At 38.4% G+C, this 15952-nt stretch overlaps 1 protein-coding gene across 1 annotated transcript; it reads left to right on the plus strand.

Annotated features, from left to right (window-relative positions):
- The first annotated feature begins 2333 nt into the window (after positions 1-2333).
- ppme1 (protein phosphatase methylesterase 1) lies at positions 2334-14908 on the plus strand. Its single transcript, XM_054755971.1, has 14 exons — positions 2334-2590; positions 3525-3616; positions 7069-7163; positions 7244-7301; positions 8224-8275; positions 9916-10070; positions 10148-10238; positions 10325-10390; positions 11221-11347; positions 11539-11668; positions 11748-11792; positions 12818-12882; positions 12964-13031; positions 14206-14908. The coding sequence occupies exons 1-14, from the start codon at positions 2505-2507 to the stop codon at positions 14207-14209; spliced, it is 1134 nt and encodes a 377-aa protein (XP_054611946.1). The 5' UTR covers positions 2334-2504; the 3' UTR covers positions 14210-14908.
- The last annotated feature ends 1044 nt before the right edge of the window (positions 14909-15952 follow it).

The following is a 15952-nucleotide window of genomic DNA, read 5'->3' on the forward strand; positions in this document are numbered from 1 at the left end:
CACATGTTAAATGATTGACACAACTGGGTCAGTCCTACAATTTCTTGCCGTTTCAGCATTGCGACTTAAAAAGTGCAAGAATATTTCATATTATCTGAAGGAGAGCTTATTAAACAGCAAGAAAAATATACTTGTCAAGCTCAGGGTAATGAATTTTAATCATTTTCACGACCGATTGCTACTTTGGCATGTTTCCCTATTTGATCCATCATAGTATTTCTGAAAAAAACATGGATAAATACCCATCATCTTGGAAAATGTAAGCAAAATGTCGATTCAACACGTTGAAAGGTCATGTGCCCTGGTTTTAACTGACTTCAGTTGTTCAGTTCATTCACTATGTGAATAACCACAAACACAATCAAAGTATTGTTTTACCGTAAAGAACATGCAAGGGTACCAGTGTGGACACAGCAGTAACAGGGTGGACGTATTACGTGATATAACAATACATCCCATTACATACTGGCTAAGGTTCATCATCATCGTTAACAATGCAGCATTGGCCGATATTTTCTCACTTTATGTCCCTTCTCCGACCTACCTTTCTCCTGATTTAGGTATTTTGCCCGTCTTATCAGAGTCTGCATGCATGACACTGTGTAACGTTCCCTGACAAATACACGCATGTTGCTGATGAATCCTTTTAAAGGAAGTATACGAACCTAATGTACGAAGAAAATTACCAATAAATGCTGGAAATAGTGAATCCTCTCCTTCTGAAGTCCACCGTGTTATTATGAGTCCACTCTGTTCCCGTGCAAAATGGGAACAGGGTGCACAGTAAGAGGATGGACATTTTAGGATAAAGTTAGCTATTAATATTCATGCCGTGAGTAACATGCTGGTACCTGGTGACCACAGAGGAAAAACAAAACAATTGAACAATGAAATATAGTGTCACAGGGTGGACATCAGAGAGACGTTCTCAAAGGTTGAAAAAGAGTAGAGTGAAGAGATATGCTTTCCAAATGTATTTGGTTAATTCCTGAACGTCTGGTGACTCGAGGAATGGTCGTTTTTAAAGGAATATTCATCACAGTAAACGAGTAAAGACAGTCAACGTAGCTTATTTTGATGTTCCGAAGCATTAAAAACGTTTTAACATAAACAAATTACATTTATTCAGAAAGCTGGCAAATAGCATTACATTATAATTTTAAAAAATGTAGAAACGGTTTCATTTTTATTGTTTATATTTGTAGCTGTAGCCGAGCAAACATGAGGGAGGACGTGCCAGTTTGGCCTGTTTGCAAAAAGTATGTTTTTCCATATTGTTTTGCGTTACAGTAGACAGAAGTGGACTGACAATGTGAACTGGGATTGTTCAAATTTAAACTTCAATGCTTTTTAAACAAGGTCATGGGGACACAAATGGCACAAAATTGTAGGAATGACCCAACTGCCTATGTAAAATGGTAAAATAATTTTCTTTTTTTTAGCTACTATGGAGGTATTGTTTACCCAACTTTGGATGTGATAATAATCCCAAATCCAAAAACGAGACCATAAGAGAAGTCCCTGATGGTGTAAAAACAACACTTCTCTTCTTATTACACCACTGGATAGCTTGTCTTTCTATATAACAATAAAGTCCACACTCAGTTTTTGGAATGATGAGAGAAAGTCATATGATCTTAGCACTCTGGAAAGCCACAAAGACATTGAAAGAACCCCGTATTATTGTGTATACTAGTGCATAATACAGAGCTTTATTGTGAGCTCGACAATAGCAATGAGTTACCTTATAAGCCAGGGCCGTTCAACTGGTGGCCCGCAGGAACAACATAAGACTGGCCTGCGAGTTCAGTTCAAAACTTTGGAGCTACTAACTTTTTTGCAGCAGATTTATAAAAACACCAGAGTGCATTCATATACTGTAGAGGATCTTTGACTAACGATTTTGCAGTAGGTTCTGTAGAACCTTCTTGAGATCTTTTGAGTATCTTTTTGATTGTCTTTTATGATTCATGACTGTATCAGCCATTTGGCCAAGTCAAATATATTAAGGTATGGCACAGAGCCTTCCATTGACATTATCTGCAAAATAGGAATAATAGTGAAGGAAAGAATGGCACCTCTGCTCTTAACTTTATGAAAGTGTGCTTAGCTTTGTTTATTATTTATTTATTTATTTATTTGTTATTTAGTCGAATAGCCCCGCTAAAAATCAATAGTTGATGTAATGTTTTTGATGAACACGGTGAGGCAGTGTAATCTCAACGCAGAACTAAATCATCGCAGAAGAAGAGCATTTGTCGTCGTGACCCACGGTTTATATTTATCCCCGCTAGAGGGCAGTATAGTCACTATGAGAGACATGCAAAGAAGAACACCCTAAATCACAATAGACAGAAGAAGAAGAGCTGTAGTCCGTAGCTTGTGTTAAATGTAGCAACCATTGTGACATGTCTGCCTAGTGTGAAGAAGCTCATATGCCGCCAAAGAGGGTCGATGTCACACTAAGCCGTTCCTGACAGCGACCGAGATCCGCTATCCACAACATGGAGAAGCAGATGCATTTAAACTTGTTAGCTTCCAGACCCCCCGTGCCGGGGAGCTTTCAGTCCGGCTCCAAAATGAAGATGGGGTGAGTCAATTAGCATCGCATTAGCATGCTGTCAACTCCATTTGTCTTCAAACATAACATTTAGCACTATCTTGTGTTTTAGCAGTAAATGTAAATAAACACTATTAGCCTATGGACTGCAGCTACTGTGCTAGCAATGCTATAATTTCAACTAAACAGTTATAGACATGATACGAATAGCTACGAGCTGAACCATACGCAGTTTGGTTGGACTCTATGCAGTTTGCAAGATGAGCTATGCAAGTATTATCGCTTGTATAACTGTTATAACTGTGCAACCATCTTGCGACGATTAGGACTTCAGGTCACCTTTTGATTCAAAGAGCAGCTGATCACATTTCAATGATCTATTTTGCATTATCCTAACTATTGCACTGGTATATAGCATATATCATCTTTAGTAGATACAGCTAAAACGTTATTGTAATGTGAAATAGCACAGGACTACAAACAGCATGAGATACACAACCCACTGCTGTGTTTGTGCAGTACCTCTGTATCATAGAGCGATACATTTGTATGTTAAATGGTCACCATTGCATCTCTTTTGATTGTGCAAGTGTACCTAATAAGGTGTTGGCCTGTGAATGCACGTTTCCAACAGTCTGCTTTTGCAACCATTTTCAATAATGCCACAACTATTCAAAGACACTGTGGGATTGCTTGCATGAAGTCAATATTTCACAGCCTAAAATGTATAATGATGTGTTTGTGATGTGCACAGTATCAGTGAAACATGTGATTTGTCAATGATTGTCACTTTGTTATACGACAATTACCACGCAGATGCACAGTCCCTCTTTGTTATTTTCTGTTATGAGTAATAAAGTTAAGTAGTAACAGACGTTTACAGTCAGCAACGACCCTGCACCAAACCCTCCAAATATGTATGATAATAATCTAGTTCGCTCACATTGTGTTTTGTTTAATTCAGGCCTGGACGCAAGAGAGATTTCAGCCCGCTGTCATGGAGCCAGTATTTTGAAACCATGGAAGATGTTGAAGTGGAGAATGAAAATGGCAAAGACATATCCTTATTGTTTCTCTATGCCTGCGGAAAACATTCACATATGTTCGCTCTATTATCTTCTGTGCCACAATTTTTTCTGGGCAATAATTGTCCTGCAAATTAAATAACTAAGAAGCGATATTATCGTCAACTTTATTATGAGGCCATTTTTTCATTAATGTAATGACTATATGGCATCATGAAAATCAACTTTAGTTTCTCAAGAGTGTTTAACATTGTAATTGGAATATCAAGAGCTTTTAAATAAAATAAATTACACAAATATAATAACAAACATAATAAATGAAACTGCCAATAAAAGACTAAAAAAAGAACCCAATGAAAATAAAATGGACTCTCAAAAATTGCACTTCACAATCACAATATTTCTGATTTTGAATCAGTGTCACTTTCGTTATTGTCTAATGAGGTGAAACGTTTTGTCAGTGCAATGTACAATGTTTTGGATGCAGAAAAATGTGTTTCGTGCACCTTGAGGTGTTACACCACAGGAATCATGGCAGCTGGTTGGAACGTAAGTTCCATCGTTTTGTATTATTTAGTTGTCACAAAATGACGATGCGCAAACGGGCTGAAATTGACATCGGATCATGTTTTATACACAACAGGCACAAAGAAAGTATTCAACGCTATTCCCCCTGTTTATTCAATATGTTTGCAGTATATTTTCACCTACCTACCTCTTCAAATCACGGTAATCTGTGCATCATGACCCTCAGGAGAATCCCCCATTTGCATTTGCTTGATTGTTACGTACTCCTCAAAACACTCACTTGCAGCACTCTGTGTGCACTTCCTAGCGCCCTGCCTCCCCCCACTGTGACAAAAAATGACTGAATGACTGACAGGAGGGTTCACTCACTTCGTAAATTCTGCTATGGAGCCACCGTGCCCAGGTGTTGATGCACAGAGAGAAGCCTCTTGTCATCCAGCCAGTCTGGTTGAGACAGAGGAGGAAAACAAACAAGCATGGACATGTCAATATATCGAGGCCGGCAAAATTGTCGAGTTTGTTTTTATTTATTGAGCGGTCAGTCGATTTTATTGATTATCTTTTGTGCAACACAAAACTGATGTGCAATGAGACGTGCTGTGCGTTAGAGCGAATCGCCGCTTATTCGTGTTTCAGCATTTATACTTGTGGGAAAACATGCTAATTTATGTTTTTTATCTGCAAAAATAGGTCATTTGTATGCAGAAACCCTATCACTCATCCTAAATTGGTAATAAATTATGAATATGTGATAATAAAGTATAAAATATTTAGCATACGTGTACATACCTGCGTAACGTGTACCACCGCTAGCTGATTTAGAGGGCGTTTGAGACGATGACATAGCAGACAGAAGCGTGGTTACAGCGCTAGCCTCACGACCAGGCTAAAGGCTAGATAGTGACACAGATTCAATCTGATCTATCAATCATCTGACATTGTCATTCATTAGTGGTGAGTACCTTTACAGTTTATGGTTTTAAATGTGTTTTATTACGTGTGAGAGGCATATTACAGGGCTTAGAGTGTCATGCTCTGTGAGTTAGCCCACGTGACAGTTCGATTATGTTGCCTTTTTATGTCTTAGTTAGTTCTTGTTTTGATGCTCTTTATTTTGTAGTTCTTCCTGTTTTGCCTGTGCTGTTTTCTGCATGCTTTACGGTTATGTTCCAACAGCCTCTCATTTGTGTTTTGATTATTTAGCTGAGCCTCTGTCGGGTGTTTGAGAATTATGCTTGTTTGCGTTCGTTATTGCTGCTTGTTGGATGCCTGTCCCTGCACGGTAACCATCATTAATAAATAAACATTTTACCTGCTATCGGGTCGTATCCTGGGGTCACGCCTCAACTCCAGCATGCCAAGACGTGACATAGAGTGGGGTGCCCAGTACGTCGACTGTGATCGAAGGTAGTGTGGGTCGATCGCATGTGTCATCCATGTCATAAACGCCACTTTGTAGATGTCCTATGACATCAGTCAGCTGACATTAAGCTCCCCTCCCGATCCGCTGTTGCACCTCTGCAGCAAAGTAAGTGGTGAACAGACGTCACATGGAACACATGGTAGAACTTTTGTCTTTATTATTCGGATTACGGATAAACTAACAGCGTTAAGATGCCTACATCTAAAACAAAACTTATCTGTTCACTTGTAGCGGCTAGTTACAGCGAAAGAACGTCATTTGTTTTATGGCTCTGCTCTGCAGCCTGAACTCCACTATAGAAATGTGTGTTTTCTACACTTTTGTTTGTTAAAACTATTATTTCATGTTTAATTGGAAAATATGCCCATTGCCTTGACTTCAGCTGCATTGTCTTTTGCAGAATCATTTTCATTTCTTGTATATCTGCGATGTTTGATAGCCAATGCTAACTGGACGTAATACATGAACTGTATGTATAATGAAAGCTACGTAGCTATTTTGAATTTTTGAATGACATCAGCTATTCTGATGACCTGTAAACTTGAAACTGTGAACGTGAAATAATAATCATTAGTATTTAGTATAGTCGTCAAAGTTTACCAGTTGGATATTAAGTATAGTAAGAGGTTGATCATTTTGACTTGTAACTTGCATGTTGAAAATGTTTGTGCACCCCTGACATACATGTATAACACACATCAATACTCATATTTATAAACACAGTAATCCCTTTGAATATCACCGTTCATTATCACTCCCTCACAATATCGTGTTTTTCAGGAATTAATTAATGATCGCAGTTTTGTGATTGACTACGGCCTATTATTAGTCAAAAATATGCATATTTAACAAAATGTATGTATTCTTGGCCTACATAAAGCATTTTCAAGCATAAGCATTGTTAAATGAAGGAAAATCCAAGGCCTGTGTACACGTACTATGATGTACAGGAAGTTATTGTTCAGTATCCTCTGTACTGATTGGCTCACCCTCATGCAGCATCCACCCATATGTTGTGTCTCTCACATGTGCTTCCTACATTGTTTTTAGTGGAAAGTGTCTTCTAAATGTACTGCCTTTTCTACAGTCTTGTTTATGTCTTATTTTCTGTCATTTTCTATTATAAGACAGTACAGTATTATGTTTCCTATATTTGGTTATATGAGTGTAAAGGTGATTATGGGGTATTATTTCATGTCTACAGGGCTCTAACAATGTTATAAAACATATTTAGAAGGTTGCTGTAAGTACAAAAATATTCCATTTATTAGCATTGATTCATGTATCACGGAAATTCATTTATCATGGTAGGGTGTGGAACCAATTAACAGCTATAAACAAGGGATTACTGTATAGTAAATATATACAGTATGTATTCTCTGTGTTTATAGTAGGAAGTAGATCTTTAGGACTTAGTCATTTTAAAAGTAGCTGACAGGTTGAAAAAGTGTGAGCACCCCTGGGGATCTACCATACTTGCAAGCTTCTCGATCTCATGTCTAACCTGTGCAGCATTTCCTTGACTGCTTGGAACGTTTTCAGGATTTACTGCAGTGGTGCTCATGGTCCTGTGCTGCTGCTGCTGCATGGAGGAGGACACTCTGCTCTCTCCTGGGCTGTCTTCACTGTGAGCATGTTAACTTTTACTGTTATTTCAATCCTGACTGATTTACAGGCACTAAAATGCGTTTATATGTCTTTTTACAGGCTGTCATATACAGCAGGATCAACTGCAGGGTGGTGGCTATGGACCTTCGAGCTCATGGTAAGTGCATGCAGCATGAAGACCAGAGTACCCAGCTGCGATATTGAACTGTTTAACAATGGAAGCGATGTTTTTAATGACCACCAATAAGCACAGCAGGTTAGGTTCTGTATGTTACCAGTGTTGTTTGAAATCTACTCATCTAATTCCCACAAAACATGGAAGGGTGTCATGTGACAAACCTTTTTTTACTAGGAGCACAGTGGCCCCTAAGTTAAAATTTTAGGAGCGCAAACAGAAAATTTAGGGCTGCACACTGAAATAGACCTGCAAAGTTAATATTGACATTTCCTCTCATTTTCACTGTATTACTGATAAATACTCGAACAATAAATGCCAGCTGTCTTTTCTGTATCCACCCTGTTTCTGTCCCTAGATTCTGGAAGGCCTCATTGGCTTTTTTTGGTCCTTGTCTTGTCCTTGTTGAGTTAATGTGGGTTGGCAAACTAGCTCATAGTAGCTTACGCACAAAAAACTGTTCAGTTATTTTGAAATAAGGAATACATTGGCCATTAACGCCCAATTTAACATACATTTAACATCACAGTGTTCTATGTGTTGCCATTTCGTTGGTATAATAAGCAGAAATGGGTCTGGGTTCTTATGAGTTTAAACATTGGACATTGCTTCTCGTCAGTGTCGTTAACCCTAACCCTGTTTCTAATGTGCATTACCACCACCTACTGGACGGCAGTGAAACAAATTTCATTTACAATGTACAACCAAGCCCAGGTGTTTTTTGATATTCCAATGTTTACTGTAAATTGCCAATAGGTGTGAATAGTTGTTTGTATATATGTGTCCTGTGATTGGCTAGGTGAGCAGTAGTAGAAAAAAAAACAATGAATAAGGAAACATTATCTGCAGTATTATATGAAATTTCAAGCGAAGTATTAATATAAAATCCCTTCATCTGCTGCAGGTGACTCCAAAGTGAAAAATTCAGAAGATCTCTCTGCAGACACTATGGCCAAGTAAGTTGCTGTGTGTTGTTACAAGTGTTGGGCAAATTACTTCATGCAAAAATTTGTTACAATACTAGTTACTTTACCAAAAAAAGTAATTGAATTAGTAACGGAATTAATCCTTCATAAATGTAATTAGTTACAAGGGAAATTGCAGCTAGACTGTTCAAGTTCAAGTTGTTCAAGTTGTCTTAGCAGGCGTTTCACCTCTCAGAGAAGGCTTCGTCAGTTCATGGTTAAAGACTAGATAGGACAGCTCTAGTCTGAGCGGTTGGTGCAGGATTCACAGTTTTTATCCTCTTAAGGTTGAGGCACGCCCGGACAAGAATGGACAGTTGTTCAGATACGGTGGAGTCGTTTAGGAAGGGTAAGGACAGCATTGTATGTGGTAGTTAGGTGGTGTCGGAACCTTCCCCCAGAGATGGTGTCTCAACCTTGACGTCATTTTTAGCATCCTAACTCCTCCTTTGTTGTTTGCTAACAATGTTTCAGAGGCCTCGTCGCGAGATGAAAACTTGACGCGATTTCTCATTTGGAGAAAAACTGTCTTGCGAGAACAGGATAGCCAGAATCCAATCAGACTGAACTATGGTTTTGCTGCTATGAATGATAATAAATGTAATATGGAAGTGGAAGTGTGCTTGGCATAATTGGAACCGTACATTAAGTTCTTTACACATACCTACCTTGGTGTTCCCAGCGTCAGCAAGTGACATGTGGATGTTTTTTCATGGGAGTTAAACAGCTGCGGCATGTGTTAATATCCAAGCAGAAGCTGTAGTAATTCTACATTTGATCAAAGTTACTTAATATTTATCAGATCAAAACACAGAGCTGTACGGACTTGTCTGCAACCTTAATCACCGTTATCATTAATCACCATCAACATAAAGCAGGTGTCCAGTGCACCGTGGCGGCCGCAGGAGGTGGCTCCCTCCGCTCTCTACTGACCCTGACCTCCACCGGGCACCGGAGCTGCTCAGAGCGTGTGTCTGACATGACGGCGTACTGTGGCGACCATAATTCAGCTTCATAACACACCTCATACATAGAAAAGATCCGCGCATTAAAAGTGAAAGACAGGGAGTGTTTCTTGCATGATGCATTTATTTGGTAATTAGATACAAGCAGTCAACAAAGGTGAAGTATCCGCAGCGCAGGATCTCCACCTCTGATTGTGCAGCAGCAGTGCAACGCCGGTCCGGAAGCTCTAAAACCTCCACAATGCAACCCAACAGAAGCAGCCAGACACACTGCTCCTTTGCTTGGCAGCACCTCGTATTGCTGGCAGAACACACATGTGTGGAGCCATCTGTGGAACTTGGATCACTGCAGAAATAAAATAAGATAATAATAACAGACAGTATGACTTGCCTGTGAGAAAATACATGTCACCAACGCCAATTCCACAACTTTGGTCTGTCTGTATCATTTGATATCATCATAACAGTGGTTTACAGTATTTGGTCTCAAAAAATGTAGACAGTATCGTTGAGCATCAATTTGTGCAACAATAAACATTTCAAATAAATTTTTTCCAGGGCGAATTCTAAATTAAATAACAATTAACGTGCCTGAGCTCTGGTTTCTGGCAGTACAATTTATACAACTCAAGGTTAACAGGGTCTCTCTTGCTATTCTTTCCAAAGGGATATTGGTAAAGTGGTGGAGGCTCTCTATGGAGACAACCCACCGCCAATTATGATTATCGGGCACAGCATGGGTGGGGCCATAGCGGTTCACACGGCCGCTGCCAATCATATACCATCGCTGCTGGGCCTGTGTGTCATCGATGTTGTTGAGGGTAGGTTTTCTTCTTGTTTTTTCAGTTCTCATTTGGATTTTCATACAACTAATACAAGTAATGTCATTTGCATGCAGGCACAGCAATGGATGCTCTGAACAGCATGCAGAATTTCCTCAGAAGTAGGCCAAAGATGTTTAAATCTCTGGAAAATGCCATCGAGTGGAGGTAAGCCTCAACCAACCACGCTACTCCAGTACAGCCCTAAAGCATGACTGTCCATGTTTAAAAACACGACTTCTGTTTCCTGGTAGTGTGAAGAGTGGCCAGATCAGAAACATCGAGTCAGCACGGGTGTCAATGGGAGGCCAAGTGAAAAAGTATGTCCAGGGGTGTCCAAACGTTGTCCACTCAGGGCTGCATACACACACACACACACACACACACACACACATATACTGTATATATATATACTGTACATATTTTATGATATAAAAAAAATTGCATATATTGTTTTTTTTATATTGCTGTTTTTTTATTGTGCCTTTTTTGCTCTATTTTCCCTGCCGTGAGCCAGCAATAAACAAGTCATGGGCCGCAAATGGCCCCAAGGACACCTCTGCTTTATGGTAGAAATGGCTGTGATTGGTTAAATGCAGTCCAAGTACAGTACAGTCCAATTAAATTGGACAAAAATATTAATTATGAATATTATATTTAAATATTATAACTATAGGGCTGTGTGGTGGTCTAGTGGTTAGCGTGTTGGCCACACAGTCAGAGTCAGGAGATCGGGAAGATCTGGGTTTGAATCGCCGTTGGGCATTTCTGTGTGGAGTTTGCATGTTCTCCCCATGTTCTCCTGCGTGCGTGGGTTTTCTCCGGGTACTCCAGTTTCCTCCCACATTCCAAAAACATGCATGTTAGGTTAATTGGCAACTCTAAATTGTCCATAGGTATGAATGTGAGTGTGAATGGTTGTTTGTCTATATGTGCCCTGCGATTGGCTGGCAACCAGTCCAGGGTGTACCCCGCCTGTCGCCCGAAGTCAGCTGGAATAGGCTCCAGCATACCTCCACGACCCTAATGAGGAGAAGCGGCATAGAACATGGATGAATGGATTATAAATATAATATGGTATTCTAATTAATTCTAAGTATTAATATTTGTTTAAGGTTCCTAATTCTTTGTTCTACTGTGACATTGGAAGATGTGAGGAGTCCAGCAGCAGCCCGGTGGTCTCCAACAGCATAGGTGAAGGAATAATAGAAGAAGAAGAGGATGAAGAAGGGGAAGAGGAGTCCAACAAGAAGAGAATGAAGGAAGACGACCAAGAGGTGCAATACATGCAAACTCATCATTTCATGCAGGAGCTGAGAGGCACTGCATTTCTATACCACAATAATAACCTATATCCAAACTCAGCATTATTATCTTTGTACTTAATGTACTTAATGCTGTGTCCTGTGAGTTGTATGTGTGTTGGAAATACATAAAGTTGTCATTTTATAACGGTGATTTCTTGCAGACAAAAAAGGAAAGCATCTTCACGTGGCGGGTTGATTTAGCAAAGACAGAAAAGTACTGGGAGGGGTGGTTTAAAGGCTTGTCTGCACTCTTCCTCACCTGCCCTGTGCCAAAGCTGCTTCTTCTCGCAGGTTCGATCCCTCCCCTCACTAACATTTCCTCAAAGTTTGTTTTGTTTGTTCTTTGGAATTCAACATGTGTATTGTGCAGGTGTGGATCGGCTTGATAAAGACCTTACTATTGGACAGATGCAAGGTAAAGAGCTCATTTTTCTCCACAAAATTGAATAAAGCAAAATATGTTCTTGATCAAAAATCACTCCACACTCTGTACTGTTCCTTAGTATTACCATATCTAACGTATTGTGTGGAGGTATGGGGAAATAATTACAAAAGCAATCTTCACTCACTCACTGTACTGCAAAAAAGATCTGTGAGGATAATTCATAATGCCAAGTATAGAGAACATACAAACCCTTTATTTTTAAAATCACAGATATTAAAATTTGCAGATTTAGTACACTTTCAAACCGCTAGAATAATGTATAAAGTTAATAACAACTCGTTACCCAAAAACCTAATAAAGTATTTCTCAATCAGAGAGGAGAAATATGATCTTAGAGGAAAATTAAACCTAAAACATTTATATGCGAGAACTACGCTGAAAACCCACAGCATTTCCGTGTGTGGAATTAAATTATGGAACGGATTGAGTAAGGAACTCAAACAATGTACAGAGATGAGCAAATTCAAAAAACAATACAAGCAGTTGGTGTTTGCTAAATACAAGGCAGAAGAGTCCTGATTGTTCTGTCAGGTTTGTTATTTTATTTTTTTTTATTTTATTTTATTTTTTATTTGTTTTTTTTTTTTTATATAATTTTCTTTGTTGTGTTTAAAAAAAAAAAAAGAAAAAGCTTTGTTCTTTTTTATTTATTTATTTAGTATTGTCATCATTATTATTATTATTATTAATGTTCTTTCTTTTTTTGGGGGGAGGGCTATCTCACCGTTATCTATTATGTGTTATTCTGACTATCACTGAAAACATGACATGGAATCCAGGAAGTGAACAACATGTAGTGTACAAGATGTAGATTGGATGGGGGGTAGGATTAAATAAGCTTTGCTTCTTCCTACTCCTTTTGGACATGTGGAACTGTCAAAGAATGATTCACGAGATGTATTCCATTGTAACCTTCATGTTCAAATAAACTAAACCAAAACCAAACCAAACCAAACCAAAAATTCATTTGCTTGATGAGCTGACTTTGTCCACAGGGAAGTTTCAGATGCAGGTCCTCCCTCAGTGTGGTCATGCTGTCCACGAGGATGCGCCTGAAAAAGTACACCATGTCCATCAACTGTATCAAACACGATGGGTTGCATTTTTATGTTTTAATTGTTCTGTCGTCTCCTCTTTGTAGGTAGCAGATGCCCTAGCAGCGTTTATGGTCCGGCACAAATTTACTGAGTTTAAAGAAGGATTTATGTGGTAAGTAAAGCTACCAAGTACAATAGAAGGGAATGGCATTTCATTCATGAAGACCAAATAGTCTTAAATGGTTTTTCAAAATGTACACATTAGATATCATGATAGCAAGGGTGTCCAAACTTTTTTTATAGAGAGAAATTTGGAGAGAAAACAACCTGCATCTAAGCTTTGTGTTTTTGTTTTTGTTTTTTTCTCATATTAGGACTTTTTTTCCATTTACTTTTTTCAAATTAATGCTATTTTTTCTCTTAATATTATGGCTTTACTCCCTTAATATTTCTTGTTTTTAATCTTGTAAAATTACTGCTCTTTTTCCCATTTTTGTTGTTGTTTTTTTTTTTTTTTTTAGTTTTCTTGTTTAATTGTATTTTTTGAAAAAAAAAACAACAACAAAAAAAAACAGCCACGGGCCGTAAATGGCCCCTCGGCAGCACTATGGACACTCCTGATGTATAGAGATGCCCCGATGCACATTTTCTAATTTCTGACCCGGATTCCCAAATTTGGTTATCTGCGGATACAGATTCTATTCCAATACCAGATCTCTGTTTGCTTTAATATTATTATTATTATTATTATTATTATTATTGTTGTTGTAGCGTCTACAGACACTATTAAGAATGGCAAGGAGGTAGTCGATTAGCAATTGCTTTACTGAACATAACACGTCACTGTCATCTGCATCCGCGTCAAAAGATGATCAGCAAATGTAGCTGGAAGAAGTGCTCAGCCTGACAGCTTTACGGCTTTGCAGACAGTCGAACAACACTGGAAATATGCCTTTCAGTGTTATTTTTCATGGCGGAAATAACTAGATTAACATGTGTTTTGGTGTCATGAGCACTTAAATATCGCACATAGCGTCCAGGTTGCTTCATTATCATTAGTTTTGATTTTATATGATATTTAGTGTTATTTTAGTGTTAAGAGTGTGTGATGTCCGACGGTTTTGCGCGGCCGTGAACGTGCGACTAAGGAAGACAGCGGTGCATGCGAAGAGACAGCAACGTTTGCTGATATTCTTTTAGCTACGTTTGCTGGCAATAACAAGCTGACACCATTAGCGCACAGAATGTTTCATGGTATCATCACCTGATACCAATACTGCATCGGAACGACCCTATCCTGAATCACGGTGATTCCATTTTGTCTGCTCCATCTTATCTCTCCACAGCTAATTTAACAAGTCGCCATAGAAGAAATATTTGAAGATTCGTCAACACCATTGAACACAACAGCAGATTACATAGAATATATTTAAACTAGATAAGAAAAATGATCATCATGTTATTATTTGCTCATTATGTAGATTCTTTGCCTTCCAGCTTTGCCTTATGTGATTGTAAAACACTAGATTGTTTGTATTCTTTTCTTTACGGTTTGTTTTTTTATGTAAAGCTATCCTTATTTTAGGTTGTATTTTGGGTGATGCATCATGGTGATCACACGTCACATTTGAATTCAATTCCATGATGGCTAAAAATGGACTGGGAACGTGCCACCCATGCTTTTTGTATTTTTAAATCTTCTATTGCATTGTGTTGCAAGATCAACATAGCTCATGGTTTACTTAGAAATTGTTAAGATTTATTTATTATAATTTGGGATAATTAAAGGACACCACAAAAATGTAGTCCATCTTGTATTTTTTTCTGCTTGGGTGAAGTTTCTGTTTATTGTGCACTGTACTACACAGAGTTGTATTAGTTCATATAGAGAACATATACATTTTGATTTGTGTCTTTTAATAGCTGAAATGTAAACACAATTTAATGCATTGTAATATCACATGGCACAATGGCAGATGCACAAAAAAGTAGTGAAACTGTTTCTTCCATGTATTTCCTGAAATAAAATGCTTTGAATTTTTCAAGAAAGTTGTCTCAGGCAGGATTTTTGTATTTTTACATAGAAGCAGCGTTCCTGACTTGTGGCTTCTAAAGTTCAAACCAAAGATAAAACATTATTGACTGGAATTCCTGAGAATAGGACAGAAAAGTCATGTACAGTACATTAATACCTCGTTTATCGTGGTTAATTTTTCCACGATAAGTTTACACAGGTAAAGTAGGATTCCTTATTTATAATTTAAATATTTTCGTAGTTAAAGCATAGAAAACCTTTTTACGACCTTCTAAATACAGCTTTAAACATTATTAGAGGCCCCTAGACATGAACTAACAGCCCTATAGTCACCTTTACACTCGTTTTCCCCAATATAGTAGACACAAGAACAGTCAATAAGCCATTCAAGACATAAATAAGACTCTTGCTTGTGTGTTGCTGGGAGCTGAGTGGCGAACGGTCAGTGACGTCGAGGGTGCAGAGTTGAATTTTAACTCTGTGTGGCTTACTGCAGTAACATTAGCATGTGTTTTTATTAGGGATTGTTGTGCCTCTTGTGAATAATTCTAACCTGCAATATAAGCCTGTTGTTTGTGGCGATCAAGTCTGGTGTTGGTGTGTCACTACGAATACTACAAATTATTCACAACGCCTTTGAATGCATCTTCTGAATGCCTTATATATGTATTTTAGTTCATTTCGCCATTTTATGCTTGAAAATGCGTAATTATGGCATAAAATACCTAATGTTTGCTTCAATATGCACATTTTTTTGTTATAATTGTCTGTATTCAACCACAAAACAGCATTGTTATTTGCAAAAAGCAACATGACTGTGTAAGTGTACAACTGATACATACGTGCATCATACTGGTGGAAAGACCCTGCTGTGATGCCACCGTGTTATTTTACTGTCGTGCTTTTATTTTGAAGGCTAGTTTTTTTACCCAGCGGACCGGAAGCTGTGCTGCTCAGGCGGGACCGGAGAAAGTTGCATGAAAGTTTTAAAATACAGGGAAAATACGTGAAACTGTTATAACGGGAGGGCACCGGCAAAGAAGTACATATTGCAGTCG

Source organism: Dunckerocampus dactyliophorus, chromosome 16 (genome assembly GCF_027744805.1).
Source record: "Dunckerocampus dactyliophorus isolate RoL2022-P2 chromosome 16, RoL_Ddac_1.1, whole genome shotgun sequence".
Taxonomy (NCBI): domain Eukaryota; kingdom Metazoa; phylum Chordata; class Actinopteri; order Syngnathiformes; family Syngnathidae; genus Dunckerocampus; species Dunckerocampus dactyliophorus.

Bases quoted from the DNA above. Each gene is read 5' to 3' on its own strand.
- ppme1 (XM_054755971.1), top strand. From the start codon at position 2,505: ATGGAGAAGCAGATGCATTTAAACTTGTTAGCTTCCAGACCCCCCGTG. The intron at 3,617-7,068 runs ACATATCCTTAT...TGACTGCTTGGA, and splicing joins GGAGAATGAAAATGGCAAAG to ACGTTTTCAGGATTTACTGC. The intron at 7,302-8,223 runs GTAAGTGCATGC...CATCTGCTGCAG, and splicing joins TATGGACCTTCGAGCTCATG to GTGACTCCAAAGTGAAAAAT.